We start from the raw sequence: 26,103 nt of genomic DNA, 5'->3' as shown, positions 1-26,103 counted from the left end.
CTCTGCTATCCACCTCTGGAGGCTCTGGAATCCACGCATCACTCCAGAAGGCCCTGGCCCCATCTCTGCCTCCGACGCAGAGCCCTCGTTCGGGCCTTTCCCGGAAAGAATGTAAATAATAAATATTCTCTTGCATGGATTATGTCGATTGACACCCTGGGGGTTTTCTTGGTGCGGTGTTTGATAGCATGGGGCCCTGATATCGATAACGCTCTGAAGACCGACACAGCCTTTGCGCTCTGCACGATGCTCGGCTCCCTCTTGCTCTCCAAACCCACCTCTTTATTTTTCTCCTTTCAGAAAATTAGACCCGATGGTGAAATCCCTGAAGTGCCCGTGGCTGGTTTGACTGTAACAAACAACTCGGATCTGAGCGATTCCCGAGAGATCAACTTTGAGTATCTGAAGCACGTGGTGCTAAAATTTATGTCCTGCCGGGAATCGGAGGTAAAGGAGAAAATATATATTTCATGACCTTAGTTTATCCTCATGGCTTTTTGGGCAGGGGGAGCCTGTTCAGGGTAAGGATTTGTTACTTTTTGCAGGGTCTTTATTAAAGGAAGGTGAGAAAAGGTCAATAGAGATGAGAAAATAGGTTATTTACCTTGACTAGGTACCTCTGTTTATAAATTGTACGGCACGTCTCAAAGTTGGAACATTTACAGTAAGGTTACTTTAAGGCAGTAATGGCTAACCTTTTTGCCATCAATGTGTCAAAAGTGGGGGGACGGTGGGGGTCACGTACGTGGGTGTCCTCACCCATCCTCCCCCGTGCATGCATGCGCAACACGCCGCACTCCCCCCAATTTTGGCACGTGGTGGCACGGTGGGCCCAGTAGGCCCATTTTTCACTCTCGCCAGGCTCCAGAGCCTTTCTAGGAGCCTGGGGAGGGCGAAAACGACCTTCCCCTTCCCCCCTACCCCCGGAGGCCTTCCGGAGGCCAGAAATGGCCCATTTGCTGACTTCCGGTGGGACTAGAAGGCCCGATTTTCTCTCTCCCCAGGCTCCAGAGACATTCTAGGAGCCTGGGAGGCGAAATGACCTCCCCTTCCCCCACCCCTGGAGGCCAGAAACAGCCGGTTTGCCGACTTCCGGTGGAACCAGAAAGCCCGTTTTTCACTCTCCCCAGGCTCCAGAGCTTTTCTACGAGCCTGGGGAGGGCGAAAACGGGCCTTCTCCATCCCCCTGGAGGTCCTCCGGAGGCCGGAAACAGCCTGACTTCTGGTGGGCCCAGAAAGCCCGAAAATCAGCTGGCTGAGCTCGCGTGCCCACACCGATATGGCTCCATGTGCCACCTGTGGCATGCATGCCATAGGTTCGTCATCACGGCTTTAGGCTTTCTAAGTCAAAGATGGAAAGGCATTGCGCTTTTAAATGTTGGCGCATTTATAATTTATGTACACGAAAAATGACCTGCAAACCTCTGCTGGGAATTCAGAAGAGAAATTGATTTATTTTTTTTAATGCTTAAGAGCTGGTTTTCTCTCCAGTGATCCAATTTACATTGTGGAAAATGTTCCGTCTTTTTTGGTAACCTGGTCTCTCCGGTGGCGTTTCAGGCGCTTCATTTGATCAAGGCTTTGTCTGTGCTGCTCAACTTCTCCCCAGAGGAAGAAAACATGGTCAAGGAAACCTTGGAGTATAAGGTAAGGGGCCGCTGATGCTCGGACACACACCTGGTATGGAATGAGATTTGTCCTGAGCACTTAACACACTTCCCAAAATAGCAATAGGGCTCAGATTTATATACCGCTTCACGGTGCTTTACAGCCCTCTCTAAGCAGTTTATAGAGTCAACCTCTTGCCCCCAACAATCTGGGTCCTCATTTTACCCACCTTGGAAGGATGGAAGGCTGAGTCAACCTTGAGCCAATCAGGATTGAACTGCTGGCAGTGGGCAGTGAGTTACTGCATTCTAACCACTGAGCTTTCCTCCCTCTCTCCCTTCTTTCCTTTTATCCTTCCATCTTCCTTCCTTCCTTTCTTTTATTCTCCTTCCTTCCTTCCTTCCTTCCTTCCTTCCTTCCTTCCTTCCTTCCTTCCTTCCTTCCTTCCTTCCTTCCTTCCTTCCTTCCTTTCCTCTTACTTATATACCGCTTCACAATGCTTTTACAGCCCTCTCTAAGCAGTTTAGCCTCTTGCCCCCAACAATCAGGGTCCTCGTTTTACCCACCTCGGAAGGACGGAAGGCTGAGTCAACCTTGATTGGCCATTTGCATGCTTAAGAAGGAAGAATGGTTCTCTCACCATCTCGGTGCTGTTCATTTTGGGGTTGTTGTTTTTTAGCCCTTGTGGAACAGCAAGTGATTTATGGGCCTTATCTCCCTTATTTTGTACAAATCAACGCGGTGTACATAATTCCTACTTTCCCAGTAAGAACCAGAGAGGTGGATTGGAGAGAGGAGGAATTGTAGGAGAAGAGCTAGGGGATGGGGTTAAGCAAGTCAACAGCCTAGAGTCGTTGCATTCCCACAAAAGTCCAACTCCTCTTGGCCCCATCTCTGCCTCCGACGCAGAACCCTCATCCGGGCCTTCCCCAGACTCCAGGACTGTCCCATTGTCCTCTCCAGCCTCCTCACTGCCTGACTCCGCTGCCAGCTCCGCGGCTGCTGGCGGACCACAACGCAAAGTCACCCAACCAGCTTCTGTCCGAAGTATGACGGAATCCCCAGCTGAAGGAGAAGGGGCCACACCCTTAAGCAGGTCGGAGGGAAGTTTCAGAGCCCCCTTAAGATCTCTGCCTCATTCCGATGATCTCCCTCTTCCAGATGTCCTGGTTCGGATCCAAGCCGCTTCCCAGAGGGAGCGTCCGACCGTCCGTCTCCAATCCAAGGATGATGTGGTCCTGAAGCTTCTGCCAGGATGATCTGCTCCGGTTGTTGGGTTTCGGTGGGGGGGGGGCAGTTGTTGTGGTGGTGGTTGTTGTTTTCTATGAAAAGATGCACCCAACAACAGTGGTTTCGGTGGCGGTGACCCACAACGTACCACGAACTTGGGGGGGCGGTGGCGGGGAGGGGAGAGGAAGACGTTTACAAAACTGACCCGTTTAAAAGGGGCCTCTTTCTTCTCCCTGATTTGTGGACCGGAGTTACTGTAGGTGGGTATCTAAGGGGCCTTTGGCGGGCTACCAACATCTCCCAGCGATTTCCAGCAGGGATATAGCAGTTTTTGCAACCTTTCTGGTGGTATGTAAATCCTTAAGGAGACTTTGCACTTCTGCTTTCTCAGATACAAACGTACCAACCCCGCCACCTTCAGCCCATTTAACACTACATCACGAAAGGTTACTAACAGGCTCAGTTGTGGCTACCGACGGTTCAGGGGTGGGTTGGGGAAGTAGCTCTCAATAACTTTCCACCTGGCCGGCTTTTATTATTATTATTATTATTATTTTCTCAAAAAAAGAAAAAAACATTTTTAACAGGCCTTCGTGGCGCTCTAGGTTTTTTTTTTTTTTAAATAAAAAAACAAAACCCAGATGTATTGGTGGCAAAAAGGTGGAGCCACCTAGTTTGCAAAAAAAACCGGAAACCACAGATCGAGCGGTGTTTTGTGTGTTTCTGCGCACGGTAAAAGAACCATCTGAGCCATCGATGAGTGGTTTAGGCAGGCTAATTACAGCCCACAGCTCATCCTCAGCCCGAAAACAAGCAAGGGGTGGACATTTAAACCTGTGTGACTTCTTCTTCTTCTTTTTTTTTTTTTTAAGAAAAAACGACACAAATTCACACTCAAGCCCTGGAACACCCGAAGTTCGTTTAAACTTCAAGAGCAATGTTCCCCCCCCACACACACACACACTCTCAAAACCGACCTTTAGCGAATAAAACCGCGATGTTTTTTTTACGAACTATTTAGAGACAGGTTAAAACGGTGCAGCAAGCCCCATTTCAAAACCCCCCCCCCAAAAAACAAAACCCACAACCCTGCTAATTGCTAATTCCGCGCCACTATTTTTTCCTGCACATTGCTAAGCAACGAGTATCTTTTTACACCACAGCCTGCTAAAGGGCTGGTCGTCTTTTCGATTTGGAGCGAAGTGGGGGGGGGAAAAAAAGGCTGGCCGGATTCCGTTCAAGATGAAGAGAGTTGGGGGGGGGGGGGGTTCAGTAATTCTGTAGAAACCTTCCCAAAACAAGAGCTTCCATTCGCCGTACTGGGAAGCTGGCCGGAACAAGGCCGAGAGGTCGTAGCAACAAATGCACTTTTCCTTTCCTTGTATAGAGAGAACATAAAACTACCCGCCCCTCCGCCGGGCATATGTATGTCTGTAAGAAAAGCCTCTGGGTAGGCCATTCATTCTGTGTACATTATGGGCTCTTTTAACAATGGATGTGACGGCTTTTGAGTGAGACCTAATTTGTGCTACAATACATTTCCTTCTCTTTTTTGGAATTCACCCTGGAGACGAGACTCTTTCTTGCTTTTTTCCTTCCGCGGGATGCCTTCGAGGACTAGAAGTCCTGCTGGGAAGGGTTTCTTCCTTAGCCATTTCCAGCTAGCGTGACTTAACTGTATTTTTCGGAGTATAAGACGCACTTTAATTATGGGGAGGAAAATAAGGAAAAAAAGCTGATTGGCAGGTGGATGGGCCTCCCCGAATACCCCCAAATCAGCTGTTCCCAGAGATGAATTTTAGCAACAGGTTCCTTGGTTGTGAGCTCTGTGTCTTGCTTTTTTTTTTTGCATTTTTTTCTGCCTCTGAAATGTCTGTTTCAGAAAAAACTTTTTTTCTTCCTCTGAAAGCCTCCGAAACAGCTTCAGAAAAAAAAAGCCTCCGAAGCTGTTTGGGGGCTTTTTTTCTGAAGCTCTGTTTGGAGGGTTTTTTTCTGAAGCTCTGTTTGGGGGCTTCTTTTCTGAAGCTCTGTTTGGGGTCTTCTTTCTTTTCTGAAGCTCTGTTTGGAGGCTTTTTTTTCTGAAGCTCTTTGGGGGGCTTCTTTTCTGAAGCTCTGTTTGGGGTCTTCTTTCTTTTCTGAAGCTGTTTGGAGGCTTTTTTCCTGAAGCTCTGTTTGGAGGCTTTTTTTCTGAAGCTCTGTTTGGGGGCTTCTTTTTGAAGCTCTGTTTGGAGGCTTTTTTTCTGAAGCTTCGTTTCTGATGCTTTTTTCAGCCTCTGAAACCTCCATTTGAGAAGCTGGGCACCCAGATTTTCACCTTCTTTTTTTGGGGGAAAAGGTGTGTCTTACACTCTGAAAAATACGGTAGCTCTTTGCTGATTCCTAAGATCAGGTGTCATTGTAATCCTACCTTGTTTTTTGTTCTAAAGCTTTGTGGGGTTGTTGAGTCATTGTGGGAAAGGGGTGGCTAGAAAGCTAAACTAGGCTTTTGATCTGAAACCGCACCAGCCTGATCGAAAATCCAAGGCTCCCAAAAGTGTTCTGAACATAAAAAGAGTTTGGTGTCTCCATCCAGTTTCGAAACCGAGGTTTGAAAAACCAAGTGAGCAAATGCTAATTGAAGAAGGACTGCAAGAATACGCCCGGTTCCTTTCTAGGCTTAGCCACATTATTTGCTGTGATGGACACAAAGGAGTTTGTGACAGAGCATATAAACTGTACAGGTCGTCCTTGGGTTACAGTTCACTTAGCGACTGTTCAAAGTTACGACGGCACTGAAAAAAGTGACTCGTATGATCGGTTTTTTGCGCACGACCGTTGCAACATCCCCCCCCCCCCCAACATGGTCATGCGATCAGAATTCAGACGCTTGGCAAGTGGTTCATATTTATGACCCCGTGTCGTGTCCCACTCCCACTCCGATGAACGAGTCAAGGAAGTCCGTAACAAATTTGGCAACGAAGCCTCTGTAGCTTGCCAAGTTCCTTCGAGGTTTATCAGGGCAGGCAGGAGTCCAAGTTGTGACTTCAGCGATAGAGTCCGATATCAGCAAACTAGATAAGACTTTGCTTGACTCAAGGTTGGAATGCCAAAAGCAGGTCCTTTATATAGGCTGTGGGGTGTGGCTCCATGACTCAGCATTTATCCAGGCCTGCCCCGCCCCTCCTTCTGCTGGTATCGCCTCTCAGATCTCCGGAAGCGAGGGTCCACCCACACTGAATTGTTTTCAGCTGGATCTGCTGTCAGCGTCTGGGAAAGGGAGGGGTCAGAGGGAGTAGGCCCGGTTAATTCCACCACTTGGCTGGCTTCCTGCTCTGAAGGCTGAGCCAAAGGTACACACGCTGTATGAGTGAGGTTTATCAGGCTTGTCCTTTCACTCCTGGAATCCTCTCCGGGCATGGGGCCAGGGCCGGGGGCTGGAGGCATGACAGGCCGTTCATCTTCATTATCAGACTCGAGTCTGATAAAAGGCCCGATTGGAGATGGGAGGGGCCCGGCTGAGGAGAGGAGGGAGGACGAGTCACAACACTCCGGAGGGGTCATTTTGTGACCACCTGACAAAGTCAGTGGGAAGGCCAGATTGATTTAACAGTCGTGAAAAAAAAAAGTCGTGAAATGGGGCAAAACACAACAAATTCCTCACTTAGCAACATAAATTTTGGGCTCGGTTGTGACCGTTGAGGACTACCTGTATAAACAAAAGTGTGTTGTTGTTTTTTCTTTGACAACAAAATTGACCACACCTGTCTCAGGTGCTCGCCCTTCCCTGCTTTGAAAACAAACCTTGGATACCTTCCTCGCTCCAAAAGCTGTGCTTTGTTTAAACATAGCAAAGCTGACTTCTTAGTCCCGGAAGTGAATACAGACAACGAATATTTTACGGAAAAAGTGAGGCGGAGCATGTCTGTTTAACCCCAACCTGTTTTAAGGAACCCATTAGGCGTCTCTTCATGGAAGACAAGAGCAATTAGCCAGTGTAAAGTTAACTCTCCAAGAACTTTTTAATTACAGAGTAGCAGGCACTTTACATGAAACTTGGCTGAGCCCGGCGATTCTTAACTATGCACCCAAACAAATAAAAAAAGCCCCCCTTGCGTTGAGTACGCCTGCCTTCCCTTAACACCCTTGCTTCTGACACCGTAGCTACCACCCCCTCCCCATGCCTCGCCCCCCCCACCCCGACACTGCAAATGTGTTTAAATTAAAGTTTCACACACACACACACACACATTCAGTGGGCCAGAGCAGCAGCAACCCTGCCCTTCAGGAAATGGGCATCCGGTTGCCAACGCAAATCACACACACACCCCCGTTTCCTTCCGCTGCCACGCAAAATTGCAGGCTGCCTCCCCTTCCCGGCTCCGAGTCCTTCAGTCGGAAAAACGAACGCAGCTGCATTCTCCCTGCGCCTCCCAAGGGAAGATAAAAACCTCCCTCCCTTCTTCCAACTGTGTTTCGAGTGGGAAGCCGCCGGTTCTCGTGGAGGAGTAACCCGAAACGTGGAGGGCTCTTCCCGGCTCCCAAAAAATGTTCTTGGCGGTATCGGGACCTCCGGCTTTTTTTTTTTTTTAAACCGTTTTCCGTGCAGTGAGAACCCGGACGATGGAGCCGAGTCCGCCTATCGCTAATGCCTGAGAAGAAGAAGAAGAGGAGAAACGGGAAATTAGCAGCTGCGGGCATGTCGGCCGGCTCCCCGAATGAACCCACCTATGATCCACCGGGGCAGAGTGTGTGTGTTTTTTTTTTAAATACAGCAAAACTCCAAAGTACTTCTAGACCTTCTGCCCAGCTGCCTTTTGCTAGGACACTTCTTGTGCCGAACAAGGGCGAGGCAGCGATGTGTGTCTTATTTGAGCAGGAGGTTTGGACTAGATGACCTCCAAGGCCCCTTTTACTGAATTAAACTCCCACTGTCCCGAGAAGCTTCTTTCAGCTCTGAAGAAGAGCCGAAGAGGCTTCACGGGCGAGAAGCGAAACGTCTTCGAAGAAAAACAAGCAACCATGACCTGATGGATGGCTGAAAATCTCCCGAGACAGGTAACTCATCTCGGCTGGCCGGAGGCTATGGTGGGAGAGGCCCCGCTGAGTCACAAATGAGGAATTTTAGCTCCCCAACGTGGGATACTCGCCCACCGTACCTTTTCATGCCACTGAAGTAGGATGGCGCTGCTGTTCTCCGTCGGCTTTTCAAATCCTTTATAAATGTACTTCATGAGCAAGTCGATGCCGCTGCTGTCTAAGGAGTTGACCGCCTGCTCGATCTCGCTGCTTTTGAAGGACGTCAGGACTTTCAGCACCACTTCCTGGGCCTGCTCCTGAGGAGAAAGGCGAGGGAAGCCAAGTGAGGCCGTCGGCGGCGTCCCAACGCACACAGGCTGCGCTGGGAAGGGTTCCCTGCATCCGCTCTCTGGAGACGATGGTTGCAAAGTGTGAAAAACGGTCACTTCTCGCCCCCCCCCCCGGCGCCGTTGTAACTTTGAAACGGCCGCTAAGAGACCACCTGCACATCCATTGCAGAATGGCCGGGTTCAGGTGAAAAACCAGGCAGCTCCCTTTGCCAACTTTCCCGCCCTCCAGAATTCTCACCAATTAGGGCAGAGGTCTCCAACCTTGGCAACTTTAAGACTTGCGGACTTCAACAAAGCTGGCTGAGGAATTCTGGGAGTTGAAGTCCACAAGTCTTAAAGTTGACACGGTTGGAGATCCCTGAACTAGGGGATTTGATTTGAGGTCACGTCGATATAGAACAGGGGTCTGCATCCTTAAAAACCTCAAAGAGCCATTTGGACCCGTTTCCCACAGAAAACAAAAACACCGGGAGCCCCAAAACCTGGGCGGGTGTGGCCACGTCGACCGTCACTCACTCCGACCCAGTCACATGATCCCCCCCCCCTAGCCATGCCATATCTAGCCAGTCACTGAGGCAGAGAACCGGAGAGGGGAGGGTGAGGGGCAGGGCCTGTCACCGGACGGAGCCGCAGCAGAGGGACAAAAGAAGCCGCATGCAGCTCTGGAGCCACTGGTTGCCGACACCTGATCTAGAACGAAGTTAAACATCTCCCTTTTACCTTTGCTACTGGGTTCTTGGTGTTCACAGGAGAGTTTCGTAAAGCAGCGTGGAAGGCCCGAAGCAAGTCCCCCGTGCGATAAATGAAGCTAAGGAATTTGTGGCTGTGTTGTGCAGTCATAAAACTCCCCCCACCGCCACCACCCCGATCAATCTACAATAACAATCCCTAAACAAGGCCAGCAACTGGTGAAGTGTTCCCACCAAAGAGGCCGTCGAAGTTCTAGGTCAGTGACGACTAATTTTTTTTTGGCACTGAGTGCCCGAACTGAAAAAGAATTCCGTTTAGCCCAGCGAAAGACACGGAACAAAAAAGAAAAAAAACACCACCAAAAAACGAGGATACAGTACAACCCCAAAGCAAAGCCTTTGCCCAGAAACCAAGCCACTCTTTACTAATGGTTTAGAAAACACTGGATTGCAAAAAAGTGTTCTCCATGTCGTCTCTCGCCTCCTGGGAGAGCAGCGAGGGGAAAATATTTTGCTCCAGGTCTGGATAACGCAGCTTTTGAGTTAACCGAATCGACCCCCATATGCTGGGTGGCGCACGATCATCATCAACTGATCAAAAGATAGCTAAGCCGCAGCAGTGAAGCCAGCCGAGGTTAAACTTAACCAAGGATAGGACGCAAACGCACAAACGCAGCCCAAAGATACTGGTTTGTCTGGTTTGGATTCCATCCCCCTCTCCCACCGTACCCCGAGGCATTTTAATTCTGCTGTGGGTAAATGTCAATTCCGTGTCCTCCCCACCCACCCCTCCACCGGTCGCTGAAAAAGGGCAGAATCAATAGAGGGTGGCTCTGCCAGCTTCCCAACCGCTCTCCTTGCTCCACATTCTGCAAATCTGTTCGTGGCACGACCAGAAACAGGCCCAACGACATTCAAGGATCCCGGCTGGCGGAAACAACCGCCCACCCCATCCCTGTGTCTTCAGATCCAGCCAAACTGGTCCCTGCCTGCCAAACCTGATGCCACACATGATAAACTGCATGGCATCACGGCCCTTACAGGTCGCTGGCAGGTCGTTTCCCACCCCACCCCACCCACATTCCTCGGCAGTCTTGTCCCGAGACATTATTTCACCTCTACAGGGCTTGTCAGCTTCTAGTTCACAGGCTAAGCTGCGCACCTTCATTTCACAGTGGGTTTTTTTGGGGTGGGGGGGAAGGTTTCTCAGAAGCTCTCCGGAAGCAAGAAAAAAAGAAAAGAAATTGGCAGATCAAAGCCACAAGATTCTGGCAACAACAGGGAACAAATTCCCACACAGTGCCGGCATTGTCTCAACATGTCTTTTACGACCGCCCCCCTCGTTCTGTCGCCTTAAACAACATGCCAAACCGTTAAGATGCTCAACCCAGGGAGGGAGGGAGGGAGACGTGTGTGTGTGTGTGTGTGTGTGTGTGTGTGCCCGGCTGTGAAATTCACAGCTAGATCAAGGACAGGCCTCGACCTGCAGCCCCAGGAAAAGGAAAAGGGCATTTTTCTCTGCAAATGCAGAGAAAGAGAAGCAAATCCAGACAAGACAAGCCAAAAAGGGGATTTCTAACGCCAAGACACACTGCAGGCAAGGAATGAACTGGTCGGCGTATAAATGCCGACAGCATCCAAGGCCTAAGCATCCATCAAGCCAGAATAGAAGTAGACACAAGTTTCCAGACCATGAAAAAAAAAATGCCAAGAACAGTTAAGAGACCTGAAATGAGGCTGCAGGCACTTCAAAACTACTAGCAATGAGGAGGGGGGGAGCTTAAGGAGCAGGACATTTACTGCAGGGGAAAAGCGAGGATTAGCCAGGGAGTTGTAAAATGATTTCTCCATGGGGTTCCTCTATTTCCAAGCAGGAAGCCAAAATCACCTCCAGGCGACCCACCCAGATTATAAGCAATCCCGCACAGCATGGGTAAACGGATGGATGAGAGACAAGATGAGTGAGATAGGTAGATATGGTGGACAGACAACGGTGGATACATACATACCGGTATGATAGATGGATACGTAGAATAGATACGGGAGACATGGGTTCAAGGATGGAGATACAGAAACGAGGCAGATGTGGGTGGATAGAATGGAGAAAGAGATGGATGTATAGACAGGACAGATTTATACACAAGAGATAGAGATAGGGGTATATGGATATAGAGCTGGAGATAAGTAAGGTAGATACATAGAGGTAAATATCAGAGATAAATAACACAGATGGGTGTATATAGACAGAAGACACAGAAACATATTAATAAATAAACATTACTATAGAAAGATAAAAGATATAGAGGCAGACCAACAGAGATACGGATAAAATGGATGGATAAAATGAAAAGATAAGAGATTAGATGGATGGATGGATAAACACATTAGGTGATGGATGGATAGATGATAGTTACAGAGATAGATAGATAGATAGATAGATAGATAGATAGATAGATAGATAGATAGATAGATAGATATTGATGGATGGATGGATGGCTAGATATAGATGAAGTAGATAGATAATATGGATGGATGGATGGATGGCTAGATATAGATGAAGTAGATAGATAATATTGATGGATGGATGGATGGATGAAGAGACGGAGGTGATGGATGGATGGATACATGGATGGATGGATGGATGAACAGATGGAGGTGATGGATAGATATAGATGGATGGATGGATGAACAGATGGAGGTAATGGATGGATAGATATGGATGGATGGATGGATAAACAGAGGGGATGGATGGATAGATATAGAACAGACGGAGATGATGGATGGATGGATACATATGGATGGATGGATGAACAGATGGAGGTGATGGGTGGACGGCTAGATATGGATGGATGGATGGATGGATGGATGGATGAACAGATGGGATGGATGGCTAATAGATGGATAAATATAGATGGATGGATGGATGAAGATAGAGACAGTGATAGAGATATAGAAGATGAAGTAGATAGATAAATAGGATGGATGATAGAAGGGAGAGGTAGATAGATAGAGATGATATAGACAGAGGTGATGGATGGATGAATAGATATAGATGGAGGGAGGGGTGAACAGATGGAGGGGATGGATAGATTGATGGATGGATGGATGGAGATACAGACAGTGATAGAGATATAGAAGGGAGGGATAGGTAGACAGACAGAGATGATGGATTGATTGATTGATTGACAGATGTCAAGGGAAGGACAGACAGACAGAGACTTTGGCCCAAGTGATCCTGGGTGGGGGATGAAACGGAGGGAGGAGAGGCCAGGGCGGCGCATGGGTCTTGTAGTCCCGCCAAGCCCCCCCACACCCCCCCCCCCCCCCCCGAGTGGCTGAGGGAGAAGGAGCCCCCGAAAGGATATTGCCGCAGCGCCGCTTCCACCTCCGGGCCGGGCCCTCCGTTGCTGTCGGCCGCGCCGGCCCCGCTCCCGGCCTCGGCGGCGTCGGGCTCCTCCACGAAGCGGTTCTCGTCGAACTGGTCGATGTCGAGGCGGCGGAAGCGCGAGGAGAGGGAGCTCCGCGCCATGGCCGCGCCGGCCCCTCGCTCCCTCCCTCCCTCCCTCCCTCGCCGACCGGCCGCGGAAGCGGAAACCCCGCCCGCCCGCACGGGAGAAGGGGAGGAGCTCAGCGGAGGACGGGAGGGCGCGCGCGCGGCCGGGAAGGAGGAGCTTTCGCCGGGGGGGGGCGTGGCCTGCTGGGGAAAGAGTTCTGGCGGCGCTTGGGACGGGTTGAAGGTCACGTGATCCCTCCCTCCCCCCTTTCCTGGGATTCAGTTTCACTTCATTCATTCATTCATTGCTGTTCTTTCTCTCTCTCTCTCTTTCTCTCATCCTCTTTATGTATCATTCATCTATCTATCTATCTATCTATCTATCTACAGTACCTATCTATCTATCTATCTATCTATCTATCTATCTATCTATCTATCTATCTATCTATCTATCTATCTATAGTATTTATCTATATCTATATAGTTATTACATACTTATGCTTATATATATGCTTAGATATTATAGTTATTTTCATGCTTATGCTTATATATACTGTTGTGACAAAATAAATAAATAAATAAAAATATCTACAGTATCCATCTATATATCTATCTACATATCTATTATCTATCTACAGTATTTATCTACTGTATCTATCTACAGTATCTATATCTATCTATCTATCTGTAGTATTTATCTATACCTGTCTACGGTATCTATCTATCTATAGTATTTATCTATACCTATCTAGAGTATCTCTTTTATGTATATCTATCTACAGTATCTATCTATCTATCATCTATCTATCTATCTATCTATAGTATTTATCTATCTATAGTATTTATCTATACCTATATAGAGTATCTATGTATATCTATCTATCTATCTATCTATCTATCTATCTGTAGTATTTATCTATACCTTAATCTATCTATATCTATCTATCTAAATATCTATCTATCTTATAGTATTTATCTATACCTTAATCTATCTATCTATCTATCTATCTATCTATCTATCTATCTATCTATCTATCTATCTATCTATCTCATTTATCTATCTATCTATAGTATTTATATCTATCTACAGTATCTGTCTATGTATGTATCTCTCTCTACAGTATCTACAGTATCTATCTCTATAAAATTACGCTATAGAGCACTGCATATCAGAACAAGAAGATACAAGGACAGTTTCTTCCCCAACGCCATCGCTCTGCTAAACAAATAATTCCTTCAACACTGTCAAACTATTTACTAAATCTGCCCTATTAATCTTCTCATCATTCCCATCACCTCCCACTTATGACTGTATGACTGTAACCTTGTTGCTTGTATCCTTACGATTTATATTGGTATTGTTTCCTGATTGCTTATTTGTACCCTATGACTATCATTAAGTGTTATACTTTATGATTCTTGATGAACTTTTCTTTTATGCAGCGTTATGCACCAAAGACAAATTCCTTGTGTGTCCAATCACATTTGGCCAATAAAGAATTCTATTCTATTCTATTCTATTCTATTCCTAATTGCTATTCTATTCTATTCTATTCTATTCTATTCTATTCTATTCTATTCTATTCTACTCTAGAATAGAATAGAATAGAATAGAATAGAATAGAATTTTATTGGCCAAGTGTGATTGGACACACAAGGAATTTGTCTTGGTGCATATGCTCTCAGTGTACATAAAAGAAAAGATACGTTCATCAAGGTACAACATTTACAACACAATTGATGGTCAATATATCAATATAAATCATAAGGATTGCCAGAAACAAGTTATAGTCATACAGTCATAAGTGGAAAGAGATGGGTGATGGGAACTATGAAACGATTAATAGTAGTGCAGATTCAGTAAATAGTCTGACAGTGTTGATGGAATTATTTGTTTAGCAGAGTGATGGCCTTCGGGGAAAAAACTGTTCGTGTCTAGTTGTTCTGGTGTGCTCTACTCTCCGTAGGAAATGGGAAGGGTTTAACCAAAGGCAAATATAGGTTATTTCCACATTACTGTCAAAAAAAGCCCAATGTCCATTAAAGCACCAAGGTACAATTTGGCTCAGCTCAGGGGTGAACAGTGAGGTTCGAACACCTCTTGCTTTCAGCCAATGGGAAGAGGTCTGAGAGAAGCCAGACATTGGCCTAAGCGCAGGTTGAAGGGCCAATGGGATGACCCAGCTAAGGGCCAATGGAAATAGTGAGGGCCAGGTTGGTGCCACCAATCAGCAGAGAGCGGGTTGGGGGCGAGAAGGGTATAAAAGGAGGCTGCGAGCAAGGGAGCTGTCAGACCAGCCGCTGGAAGACAAAGATAGAAGAGGAAGCTAGAAGAAAGAAGGCAGGAGATAGAAGGAGAGGAAGGAAGAAGGCAGAAGATAGAAGGAGAGGAAGAAAGAAGATAGGAGAGGAAGACAGAAGGCAGGAGATAGAAAGAGAGGAAGACAGGAGAGGAAGAAAGAAGGCAGAAGATGGAGAGGAAGAAAGAAGGTAGAAGAAGTTGGAAGAAAGAAGGCAGAAGAAAGAGGCAGAAGAAGAAAGAAAAAGGAAAACAGAAGAAAAGTTTCTGAGGAAGATGAGATAATAAAAGAGTGAACTGAAGCAGTGTCACTGCAAGAGTGTCACTTGCAGCCTTTTTGAAGGCCAAAAAATAAATAAATAAAAAGCTTAAACTAGTTTTCTAGTCCTCATGTTCCTGGGAACCCAAGAATTCCCCTCTAGAAGATGCTGAGGGGTGCAGCAGAAAAATAAAAACAAAGCCAAGAATCTCTTTTAACTTTGTGAGTAGAATAAACCAGGTAATTAAAGAAAACTTTGGCTGAAAGGAGATTTTAGTGGGAAACCCTCAAAAACAAAAAACACAGGTTGCTGAGGCCAGGTATATCCCTAAAGGTGTAGTTTGCGTGTCTTTTTTCTCCACTTTAAAAGAGTATTTTAAATACTAAATGCTTTGTTTTGGTTATAAAGTCATTCTTCAAAAATAATATTAATAATTCTCTTGACTATTTTTGTTGCTCTAATTCATATACAGGGGAAAATGCTGTATTTTCAAGGTTTTCTGAGGGGGAATCTTGTATCTAATCTTGGGCTTCAAAAGGCCTCAAAAATTTCCTCAAGTTCTATTTTATTACAAAGACAAATACATACATTAAAACAAACTACTGTTCCCTAAAATGGCAGACAGGATGTTATTTTTACCTATGCTGAAGTTTTCCCTCCATTAGGCAAAAGGATGTATTAGAAAAATTAAAAAAAAAAAGACATTTGTCAGGTGTTCAGGTTATCTTATTTTTCAAAGTAGGCAGTTCTGCGATATATTAAAGGCCTCGAGTTGAAAATACAGTCCATGGGGTTATAAAAATTATAATGCTGTTAAGGAAGCTATTATGAAAACTTCCTTTCAAAAAGTGAGATTTAAAAATTGAGGGGATGTCCACCTTTCGAGTTAATATTTTTAAAAAATGAAACTGGTGCTTGCTCATTTCCACATTGCTAGATTTGAAATGTAAGAGTAAAAAAACATAAATGTTATTTCAAGGTGCTGCTTAAAGCAGAGATTAAAATAGGCATCACGAACGGCCAAGGCATTCTTCAGATGGGATCTTAACATTTTATATCTCCCCAAAGAATTGCTGAGGGCAAAATATTATCTGCAGCCCAAAAATGAAACAAACAAAAAAAGCTTCCTTAGCTGGGATCAGTACTTTAATTCCAAAAGCCCAAATGTATTTATAAAATATCTCTGAAAAAAACTGACTTAATTTGTGTTCTGTTTTAGTCAAGGCAGTCACGAAGGAACTCATTCACAACAACACGTACGGTTTTATTTTCAAGTTTAACCTAGAGGCAGGGGTTCAACATTATCACTTTTATTAAAAATACAAGGTATCTGAGAAAAATCAGAACAGTTATTTTAATGTACAAATTCAAATACCTGTAATGGGTTTCCCGTTTCACTTGGAACCCTAAAAATAAAAACAAAGCTGGAAGAAAGCTGGAAAATATTATATATATATATATATATATATATATATATATATATATATATATATATATATATATATATATATAATATAAGGGGCAGTTTTCTACACCACTTATTTACGATTTAAAATATAAACAAGGCCAGCCCACCGTTACAGCCTAAGGATATGCCCTGAAGTTGGACTAACAAAGTCCCAATATGCACATTACCGATAATTCAACTTTGCTGCTGAAATTTCTTAAAAACCTTATCCAAAACAAAAGAAGAAGAAAAAATTCCCAAAGCCAACTCCTGAACGAAATAAAGGAGAATCAGGCTTGTTCCGACGTCTCGCTCTGTTTTTTTTTATTTGATTTTATTTCGAAGGGAAAGAGTTTTCCCTAAAAACAAAAAACAGGGAATCAAAAGCACGAATATATATATATATATGTATGTATGTAATTTATGTGACAAGTTAAGTGCTCGTGGGACATTTCAAAAGCAACCTTAAAGAACTAGAAAAAGGGAGGAGACGCAGGGGGGGGGGAGGCAGAATTAAGAAACGCAACGCTACGGACCATATACAATACATTTAGATAATTTAAAAATTATAATAATAATTATTATTTTAAAAAAAGCATTTCAGCAGCAAAGTGCTCCATAGGATGTATGTCACAAAGAAAGGAGGGAGGAGGGCCGGAGGAGGTATTTCAGAGGAAATACGGCGTGGTTGTTCTCGGAGGGATGACGCGTTCCGAATCCGGGACAGCCCGGAACAGCTTCGGTTCTCGCGTGTTCACGTCTTTGAAGACCATGATTGAGGCGATATTCCCGCAGCGGTAGCAGTAGTTCGGAGCGGACCAGACCGTTACCAGCTTCTCGTCGAACATAAATTTATAGCCTTCGTGGACCAGCTGGTGAGCCCTGCAGATCAGTTTTAAGTTGTTGATGTGGACAAACTGTCAAGAGAGAAGAGGGAGACGGTAAATTTACAGCCCTCGCTCAGGCTGGGTTTTATATACCGGCAGCCCTCGACGTAACGGCCACGATTTGAGCTCAACGTTAAGGGAATCCGGCTTCCTCCCCCATTGACTTCTGCTCGTCAGAAGGTCGCCAAATGACCGTCATCAATAGGAGCCAGTTGCCAAGCATCTGGATTTTGATCATGTGACCGCAATGAGTGGTGACATAAGGGTGAACAATGGTCGTAAGTCACTTTTGTTCACTGCCGTTGTAACTCCGTCACTAACCGATCTGTTGTAAGTCCAAGGACAATGTATTCAACATGGCCAGATCCACAGAGCATTTTAAGCTAGAGAGGCTCTGGAGGCTGGGGACAGCAAAAAAGTCACTTCCTGTCCAACTGGAAGTTGGCAGTTTCTGGCCTCTGGAGGGCCTGCGGGGTAGGAAAGGCTGTTTTCGCCCTCCCCAGACTCATAGAGAGGCTCTGGAGCCAGGGGAGAGAGAAAAATGGGCCATTCCCCACCCCATCCCCCAGCCTGTTTCCCTACTTCTATTGGGCCCAGAAGGCCCGAAAATCAGCTGGCCGGAGCTGAGCTCGTGTGTCCAGTGATATGGCTATGCGTGCCATAGGTTCGCCATCATGGATGTAGGATGTCAACATTCAACTGCTGCTAATCTTTTAAGTAAAGATTAATTAAGTTCCTTGCTTCCTATCTCCAATAATATTCTGGATGCAACTCAGACCGGCTGCTAAAGGCTCATAAACCAGAAAGCAGGCAAAAATAACGTTGGGGTGAATTTTGTCCGGAGTTTACCTCGTTGGTGACTTTAGCACCAAAAAGCCACCCGGCTCCTCGAGGGCTAATGGCCCAGGTGTCCACATCTTCCGGGTCCGACCAAACGAGGTCACAGAAAGCCCCCTTGTGAGGAATCTCTTGGTTGCGCTCGATGGTTCGGATCTGATCCAGTGTTTTGATGTCTGGAGAAAGGCCTCCGTGCACGCAAAGGATCTGTTCATCTATCAACTTGAGGAAAATAAGAACGGGGGTTTTACTCGCCCTCGAAAGTCAAAAGCTACCCCGGGGGAGGGTGGGGGGAAGAGGAGAGAATCATAAATTAATTTTTTGGGGAAGGACATACTTACCGCTGCTACCGTGAGCATGTCGAAGACTTTAGTGCAGTATCTCCAGGCGTTTGCGTTACCGTATTTTGTTTGGCACTCATCTGTTTGAGAGGAGAGGGGAAGGAGAGAAAATAAATAATGTTCTATTATTTATGTTCATTTATATCCTACCTTCATTTATCCGGGCGGTGAATGTATGCAATATCCCTTCCTCCTCTTATTTTTCCTCTGTGAGCTAGGCTGGGCTGAGAGAAAGGGATTGGCCCAAAGTCACCCGGCCGCTTTCATCCCTAAGTTAGGACTAGAATTCATTGTCTCCCGGTTTCTTGCCTGGTGCCTTAATCTACTGTTTCTCCATCTCTGAGTATCAGGTTGAATTCCACAAACGGTGAGATTTGTGCTTGCTTTTAGCTGCCAGTTAAAAAAATGTTTCTACAGTCCTTTTTTAAAAAAGCCACCAGAAAGGCCAATTAAATCACAACCGTTTTACGCCGATTGTAAATGGGGAAATTGGTTGCAAGAAGCTGGGGCAGCTTCAGGGAACTCACCGTAAAATCCATAGACTTGGGTTATCTGTCGGCTTTCATGATTCCCACGCAAGAGCGTGATTCGATCCGGCCACTTTGCTTTCAGGGCAAGGAGATAAGTAAATGTCTCTAGACTGTAATAGCCTCTGTCTACAAAATCACCCTGGAAGTCAAAACACCACTATATTTAATAATAATAATAATAACAACAATAATAACAACAATAACAACAACAACAACAACAACAACAACAACAATAATAATAATAATAATTTAATTTGTATACCGCCCTTCTCCCGACGGACTCAGGGCGTTTAACAGCCAAGTAAAACGACAATAAATAAACACAATACAAGTAAACAATAATTTAAAAACTTATCCAAATTTGGCCCCAATTAAGATACATTTAAAACCATAAGACCCAATTAAAATTAAAAACCCAATAATAAAATCTAAAAATTCTATAACTGGCAACATTGTACTCTGGCTGCAATTTTATGAATAGGTAATCAACGTTAGCAGGGTTTGTATTAAACTAAACAGGGATAAGATTGTGCTGTAGTTCTCGGTGTTGCCAGACCTAAGCATTTTTTGCTTTTCAATTATTTCTCAATCGTCCTAGGATGTATAGTGCCCATAATTATCCAAATAACTGATCAACAAAACTATGGATTCCTCCAAACGCTGTTAGAAAGTTTAGAGTCTAAGCAACTGTGCTATCTTCCATTTTTTAAATCCGTTATTACTAGCTGCCACTCCCATTTTAAAATTATATGCACCAGTGGTGAAATCTGAACCGGTTTACTACCGGTTCGCTGGCTGGCACCAAATGCGAGGTGCGGGCGTGCGCAGTGCACCCCAAAAGGAGGCATTGGGTAAGTAGAACAGCGCATGTGTATGTGTGTGATCAGCTGTGGCACACGATCTTTTTTTAATTTTTATTTTTAAAAGCATTTTTTTTTATTCGGCCGAAGAGGTTGTAAAAAAATGCTTTTAAAAGTAAAAAAAAAGGCTCTGACAATCACGTGGCTCAGCTGGGCATGGGTGGGGGGGGGAGAGAGTTTTTTGCTACCGGTTCTCCGAACCACCCGCCGTCATCGCTACAGGATCGGCTCGATCCGGTCCAAACCGGAAGCATTTCATCTCTGATATGCACTCAGCAAAAGAACAGGAGCTGTATTCTCACAGCAGAACACGAAACTACAAGAGCAATCCTCCCCCCGCCCCCGATAAATCACAATATATCAAATTCTGTTTTCTCTACTTTTGTTCATACCATAAATATGTAGTTCGTGTCAGGGACCTGACCTCCAGTTCTGAATAATTCACATAGATCATAAAACTGAAAAGCAGAAAAAGAAACAAGTATCCATTGAAATTATTTTGAACTCTTGATGGGATTGTAAATGTGACCTTTGACAAATACTAAAAATAGTCCTGCAAGCCTGACCAAAATAATGATGTGCATGCAATTAATGTTGTGCGTGCAGTTATAACAGTTTAAAAACTGATCTTAGGGCAATCTGATAGCTGTTGATCCAACAGAAATGTTACAGTTACCGGTACCTCTTTTTCAGTAATGCCTGGCATTGTTTAGGCACCCAAAATGGCCACTCTGATAAGCAAACCGTATCTCACTCTGATAAGTGAGATACGATTTGAGATTTGCAGTAAAATCAAAAACTATTTATGAAAATCTTAAGGAAAAACTAACCTGGCTGCTAATTAGACAGGACTAATTAAAGAGGACTGAACGATCAATAGGAAAAGGAAACGTAGAATTAGATGGAAGAAGGAAACAGAATAAGATTGAATTCTCAGAGAAGACTAGACTTAGCTAAAAGTCTCACTTGTCTGATAATGTCTATGGCCCTTGATAACCTTTCAAAAATTACTTAATGGGAACTTTTCTGCTTTACATTTGCAATGCTGTGTAAGGAAAAAGAATATTTCTTTTGCCACTATGGCAGTTCAGAAAGGCCATTCCCCTTCTCCTGCTCAAAGCCTGCTCTTTTTCTTCGCCCAAGTCCAGTTTTGGCACCCAGCGCTCGTTCCAATTTCCCCTAAGCTAATCGTGGTACTCTCTTTACAGGTGTCGGGAGAAAACAGTGTCAAAGGAGGCAGGGTCCGTAGGAAATTATTCCACCTGTCCATGGATGTCACCACAGACGGTAACAGGGGTAGAAACCGGCTGCACGTTCGATTCTTCTAGGAGCAGGTCACAGACATAGTCGCACAACCGCTGGAAAGACAGAACAGGTCAGGGCATAATTCACCTATGTTGCTAACATGAATCAATTTCCCCTTACGGTCCAAAATATACTATTTCATTTAATTTCTGAAGGGCCGTTAAAGCCCGAGAAATACATCTGTTGCCTCTTTCCTGGGCATTCTGTTTCTGAGGGGTCCCTGGTGCTCTCTGAACTTTGGGCTTTTCTTGCAAGATGTGTCATGACCCAAACTACGTCATCCATGCTAGTCTAGGAGTAGGGATGAGCCTAGCACTGATGTTATCTAGTTTGGGTCACAAAATAACCAAGCTCCGACAGCACCAAGGATCCCACAGTCCTCCTCCTCCTCCTTCATGCAAACCCCACTCCCTTGTAGCACTGATGTGATTTCCCAGTTGGGTCATGAAACGTCTACAAGAAAACCAAGCTCAAGAGAGCCCCGAGGATCCCCTCATTTCAACAAATATTGACATTCCATTTCTTTTACCCCTTGTTCCAAAGGCGACAAACTCCATCCACACTGCAGGGGGTTTCAGCTTTCCTTAACGATGGCGGAAGATAAACATTATTATTAAAAGCAGGACTGAGTCCATCTTGAGGCGAAAGGCCACAGCCATGTGTTTTAACGGGGCAATAAGAGTGGGCTCTGCTCTCAAGTTGGTAGAAATGAAAACACCCAGCCTTCCCTTCAGACTTCCTGGGCCTCTGCCTGGCCTTGGCTTCTAGCTTATGTCAGTCTTGATTGATAAAGGACATCCTCTTGCACCAAAACGATATCCTTTATCTACCAGAGTAATTTAGGCCTCCAAAATGGTACCGACAATACGAAGATCAGTGCAAGAAAAAACACCTTAAATATTATGTCGACGGAATGTAGCTGGGTGGTACCATGTACGCAGCTACATTCCCACTGACATAATATTTAAGGTGTTTTTCTTGCACTGGTCTTCGTATTGTCAGGACTGGGGACACTCGCTGGAAAGAGAATTACCGCCGGGGAACTGTTCAAAACCAAGAGCTTGTTTTGCTCGCCGACGTCTTTAAACCCAGAATTCTCCACGTTTTCGCAAGTCTAAAAAAGGGGGTGGGGGCACCATCCTCAACATCAAGGGGTAGCCTCCGCATGTGTGCGCGCTGACCCTTCCCACCCTCACCCCCACCACTACCCCCAAAGCCAAATCAGGCAGGTTCAGGTCAACCTGGAAAGGGGACCACGAGGAAATCCCTCCCACCCACCTCCCACCCAAGCCAAATCAGGCAGGTTCAAGTCAACCTGGAAAGGGGACCCCGAGGAAACCCCACCCAGCCACCCACCCCCACCCAAGCCAAATCAGGCAGGTTCAAGTCAACCTGAAAAGGGGACCACGAGGAAATCCCTCCCACCCACCTCCCACCCAAGCCAAATCAGGCAGGTTCAAGTCAACCTGGAAAGGGGACCACGAGGAAACCCCTCCCACCCACCCACCCCCACCCAAGCCAAATCAGGAAGGTTCAGATCAAACTGGAAAGGGGACCCCGAGGAAATCCCAGCCTGGGTGGCTGAATGGGTGGCTGAACCAGGAAGGAGGGGGGGAATATATATATATATATTCAGCTTCGTGCAATTGCTCCCAGAAAGCACGAAGCTGAAGATGACGAATGAGACTTCGTCGAAACGTCGCTGAGACCCTTCCAATTTTACGCGGGAGAAAACCCGAATAACCAAAGACCTACATACAAATACCCGCGAAAACCTCAGAAAATATATATATATTTATATACATATACATATATATATACATATATGTAGGTCTTTGGTTTTCTCCCGCGTAAAATTGGAGGTGTCTTGGCGACGTTTCGACGAAGTCTCATTCGTCATCTTCAGGCTTCAGCTTCATGCTTCTGGGAGCAATGTGTGATTGCAGCTGTTTCTTCCTTTTTAACTGCTAGTGGGGGTTTGAACTGATTGGGTGGGAGCTTGGCTGTGCTCTGATTGGATGGGGTTTTTGTGCTCTGATTGGCTGGGGGTGTGTCCTGTGTTGGTGGGGGCTTGGTTGTGCTCAGATTAGTCTGAGTTGCAGGGGATTTGAGCTGGTGAGCTGCTGGTGAGCTGCAAATCCCCTGCAACTCAGACTAATCTGAGCACAACCAAGCCCCCACCAACACAGGACACACCCCAGCCAATCAGAGCACAGCCAAGCTCCCACCCAATCAGTTCAAACCCCACTAGCAGTTAAAAGGAAAAACAGCTGCAATCACACATTGCTCCCAGAAGCACGGCTGAAGCCTGAAGATGACGAATGAGACTTCGTCGAAGCGTCGCCAAGACACTTCCAATTTTACGGAGAAAACCCGAATAACCAAAGACCTACATACAAATACCCGCGAAAACCTCAGAAAATATATATATATTTATATACATATACATATATATATACATATATGTAGGTCTTTGGTTTTCTCCCGCGTAAAATTGGAGGTGTCTTGGCGACGTTTCGACGAAGTCTCATTCGTCATCTTCAGGCTTCAGCTTCATGCTTCTGGGAGCAATGTGTGATTGCAGCTGTTTCTTCCTTTTTAACTGCTAGTGGGGGTTTGAACTGATTGGGTGGGAGCTTGGCTGTGCTCTGATTGGATGGGGTTTTTTTTGTGCTCTGATTGGCTGGGGGTGTGTCCTGTGTTGGTGGGGGTTTGGTTGTGCTCAGATTAGTCTGAGTTGCAGGGGATTTGAGCTGGTGAGCTGCTGGTGAGCTGCAAATCCCCTGCAACTCAGACTAATCTGAGCACAACCAAGCCCCCACCAACACAGGACACACCCCAGCCAATCAGAGCACAGCCAAGCTCCCACCCAATCAGTTCAAACCCCACTAGCAGTTAAAAGGAAAAACAGCTGCAATCACACATTGCTCCCAGAAGCATGACTGAAGCCTGAAGATGACGAATGAGACTTCGTCGAAGCGTCGCCAAGACACTTCCAATTTTACACGGAGAAAACCCGAACAACCAAAGCCATAAATATATATATATATATAAATAAATATATATATATATATATATATATATATATATATATATATTTAAAGAAGTGCATCCTGTCAAAGTAGGACTCGCCCATGGGGTTGTGGGGAGGGGAGATAGGTGGTATGAAGCCCCCTCCACTTTGAAATAAATAGGGGGGGGACCCCCTTTTCTCTTTTTCCCCAGAATCCCTTTCCTCAGATGGCCCCCCCCTCCCTCCCTCCCTCCCTCCCTGAGCCCCTCCCCCTCCTCACCTTGAGGTCGTTCTCGGGCAGGTACTTGCAGAGCCTGGCTATCTCCACGTACTTATCCAAGTCCAGCGGCGCCATTTTGGGAGAGCCGCTCCGGGGGTTGGGGTGGGGGGTGGGGTGAGAGGGATGGGGGAGGGGAGAGAGAGACAGAGAGAGAGAGAGAGAGAGGGGCAGAAAGAGGAGGAAGAGAAAGAGAAAAAAAGGCAAGAGAGGACCGGACCGGAAGCTGAGAGTCGAGCTTCCGGGTTGGACCCCCCCTCCCCTCCCCTCACGGGCGGGAAACCCGAGCCGGGTTCCGTCAGGCAGGCGACGCCAAAAAATAAAATAATAACAGGCCCACGCGGGGGCTTCAAGAGGAGGCAGCCGGTTCGAGCGACGCCGCCTTTTTCCCCCCCCCCTTTTTTTTTAACCCCCTTCTCTCAGCTCCCGGTCTTCTTCCGGCCGCACCGGAAGTGAGAAAGGCAACTTCCGGAGGTGGTGGTGGTTTTTTTTTTTTTTTTTGAATCGGATACGTGCTTCTTTCTGGTCCGCCTCAAGACCGCTTCCGGTTATATCTGCTTCCGGCTTCTCTCCCTCCCTCGCCCCGCCCCCTCCCGCGTTGGGGAGTCCATTATGGCGTCCAAACGGCCGCCCTTGCCTGCCCCGAGGCATGCTGGGATTTGGAGTCGAGGCTTGCCACTGGTTCCTTTTAAGACAGGGGGTCTCCAACCTTGGTCCCTTTAAGACTTGTGGACTTCAACTCCCAGAGTTTTCTTTAAGGACTTTCCTTGAAGTCCACAAGTCACACTTGGCCAATAAAAAATTCTATTCTATTCTATTCTATTCTATTCTATTCTATTTTATTCTATTCTATTCCATTCTATAATTCTATTCTATTCTATAATTCTATTCTATTCTATATTCTCTTTCCACTTATGACTGTATGACTATAACTTGTTGCTGGCAATCCTTATGATTTATATTGATATATTGACCATCAATTTTGTTGTAAATGTACCTTGATGAAGGTATCTTTTCTTTTATGTACACTGAGAGCATATGCACCAAGACAAATTCCTTGTGTGTCCAATCACACTTGGCCAATAAAATTCTATTCTATTCTATTCTATTCTATTCTATTCTATTCTATTCTATTATTCTTGATGAACGTATATTTTCTTTTATGTACACTGAGAGCATATGCACCAAGACAAATTCCTTGTGTGTCCAATCACACTTGGCCAATAAAAATTCTATTCTATTCTATTCTATTCTATTCTATTCTATTCTATTCTATTCTAAAGGGACCAAGGTTGGAGACCCCTGTTTTCAGAGGCTGTGGCCAATGGGCAAGCTTGGCCGGGGATTAAGGGCACTGGTGTCCAAGCAAAGCCTTGGATTGTGGGGGAAGGTCTCCTGGTTTGGCAGGAAGAGTTGGAACAAGACCCAGTTTTTAAAAAAATAAATAAAAATAAATAAGTTTGTGCCAACGCAGATCCTTTGCAAAAGGAGCCCGGGATTGCATTTTTTTGTGCATGCTCGTGGGCGCCAAAAATAAAGAAATATCAGAGAAATAAAGAAAATAAATATTAGAGAAATAAAGAAAAGGTAATGAATATTAGAGAAATAAAGAAAATAAATACTAGAGAAATAAAGAAAAGGTAATAAGTATTAGAGAAATAAATATTAGAGAAATAAAGAGA

At 45.5% G+C, this 26,103-nt stretch overlaps 3 protein-coding genes across 5 annotated transcripts in view; 1 reads left to right on the top strand and 2 right to left on the bottom strand.

The window, feature by feature from the left end:
• GOLGA1 (golgin A1) overlaps positions 1-3,702 on the top strand; it is a 32,113-nt gene extending 28,411 nt beyond the window's left edge. For all 3 annotated transcript variants that reach the window (XM_058159585.1, XM_058159586.1, XM_058159587.1), the window contains exons 23-25: positions 301-447; positions 1,561-1,647; positions 2,770-3,702. In XM_058159585.1, coding sequence (XP_058015568.1) covers positions 301-447; positions 1,561-1,647; positions 2,770-2,850 — 315 coding nt within the window. In that variant the 3' untranslated portion in view covers positions 2,851-3,702. The remainder of the gene's footprint in view (positions 1-300; positions 448-1,560; positions 1,648-2,769) is intronic.
• A 3,110-nt stretch (positions 3,703-6,812) lies between these two features.
• On the bottom strand, positions 6,813-12,442 carry ARPC5L (actin related protein 2/3 complex subunit 5 like). The gene is made up of 4 exons (XM_058159593.1): positions 12,238-12,442; positions 8,904-8,976; positions 7,974-8,150; positions 6,813-7,466 (listed from the first exon to the last, which is right to left on the bottom strand). Exons 1-4 carry the CDS (start codon positions 12,399-12,401, stop codon positions 7,404-7,406), a joined length of 477 nt encoding a protein of 158 aa, XP_058015576.1. The 5' UTR covers positions 12,402-12,442; the 3' UTR covers positions 6,813-7,403.
• Positions 12,443-16,683: 4,241 nt separating this feature from the next.
• PPP6C (protein phosphatase 6 catalytic subunit) lies at positions 16,684-24,858 on the bottom strand. The gene is made up of 7 exons (XM_058159592.1): positions 24,425-24,858; positions 21,089-21,184; positions 20,219-20,284; positions 18,964-19,105; positions 18,437-18,516; positions 18,108-18,317; positions 16,684-17,288 (listed from the first exon to the last, which is right to left on the bottom strand). Exons 1-7 carry the CDS (start codon positions 24,497-24,499, stop codon positions 17,040-17,042), a joined length of 918 nt encoding a protein of 305 aa, XP_058015575.1. The 5' UTR covers positions 24,500-24,858; the 3' UTR covers positions 16,684-17,039.
• Positions 24,859-26,103: the final 1,245 nt, after the last annotated feature.

This window comes from Ahaetulla prasina, chromosome 16 (genome assembly GCF_028640845.1).
Source record: "Ahaetulla prasina isolate Xishuangbanna chromosome 16, ASM2864084v1, whole genome shotgun sequence".
Taxonomy (NCBI): domain Eukaryota; kingdom Metazoa; phylum Chordata; class Lepidosauria; order Squamata; family Colubridae; genus Ahaetulla; species Ahaetulla prasina.
The sequence above is the reverse complement of the archived record's forward strand: the minus strand, read 5'-3'. Positions and strand labels throughout refer to the sequence as shown.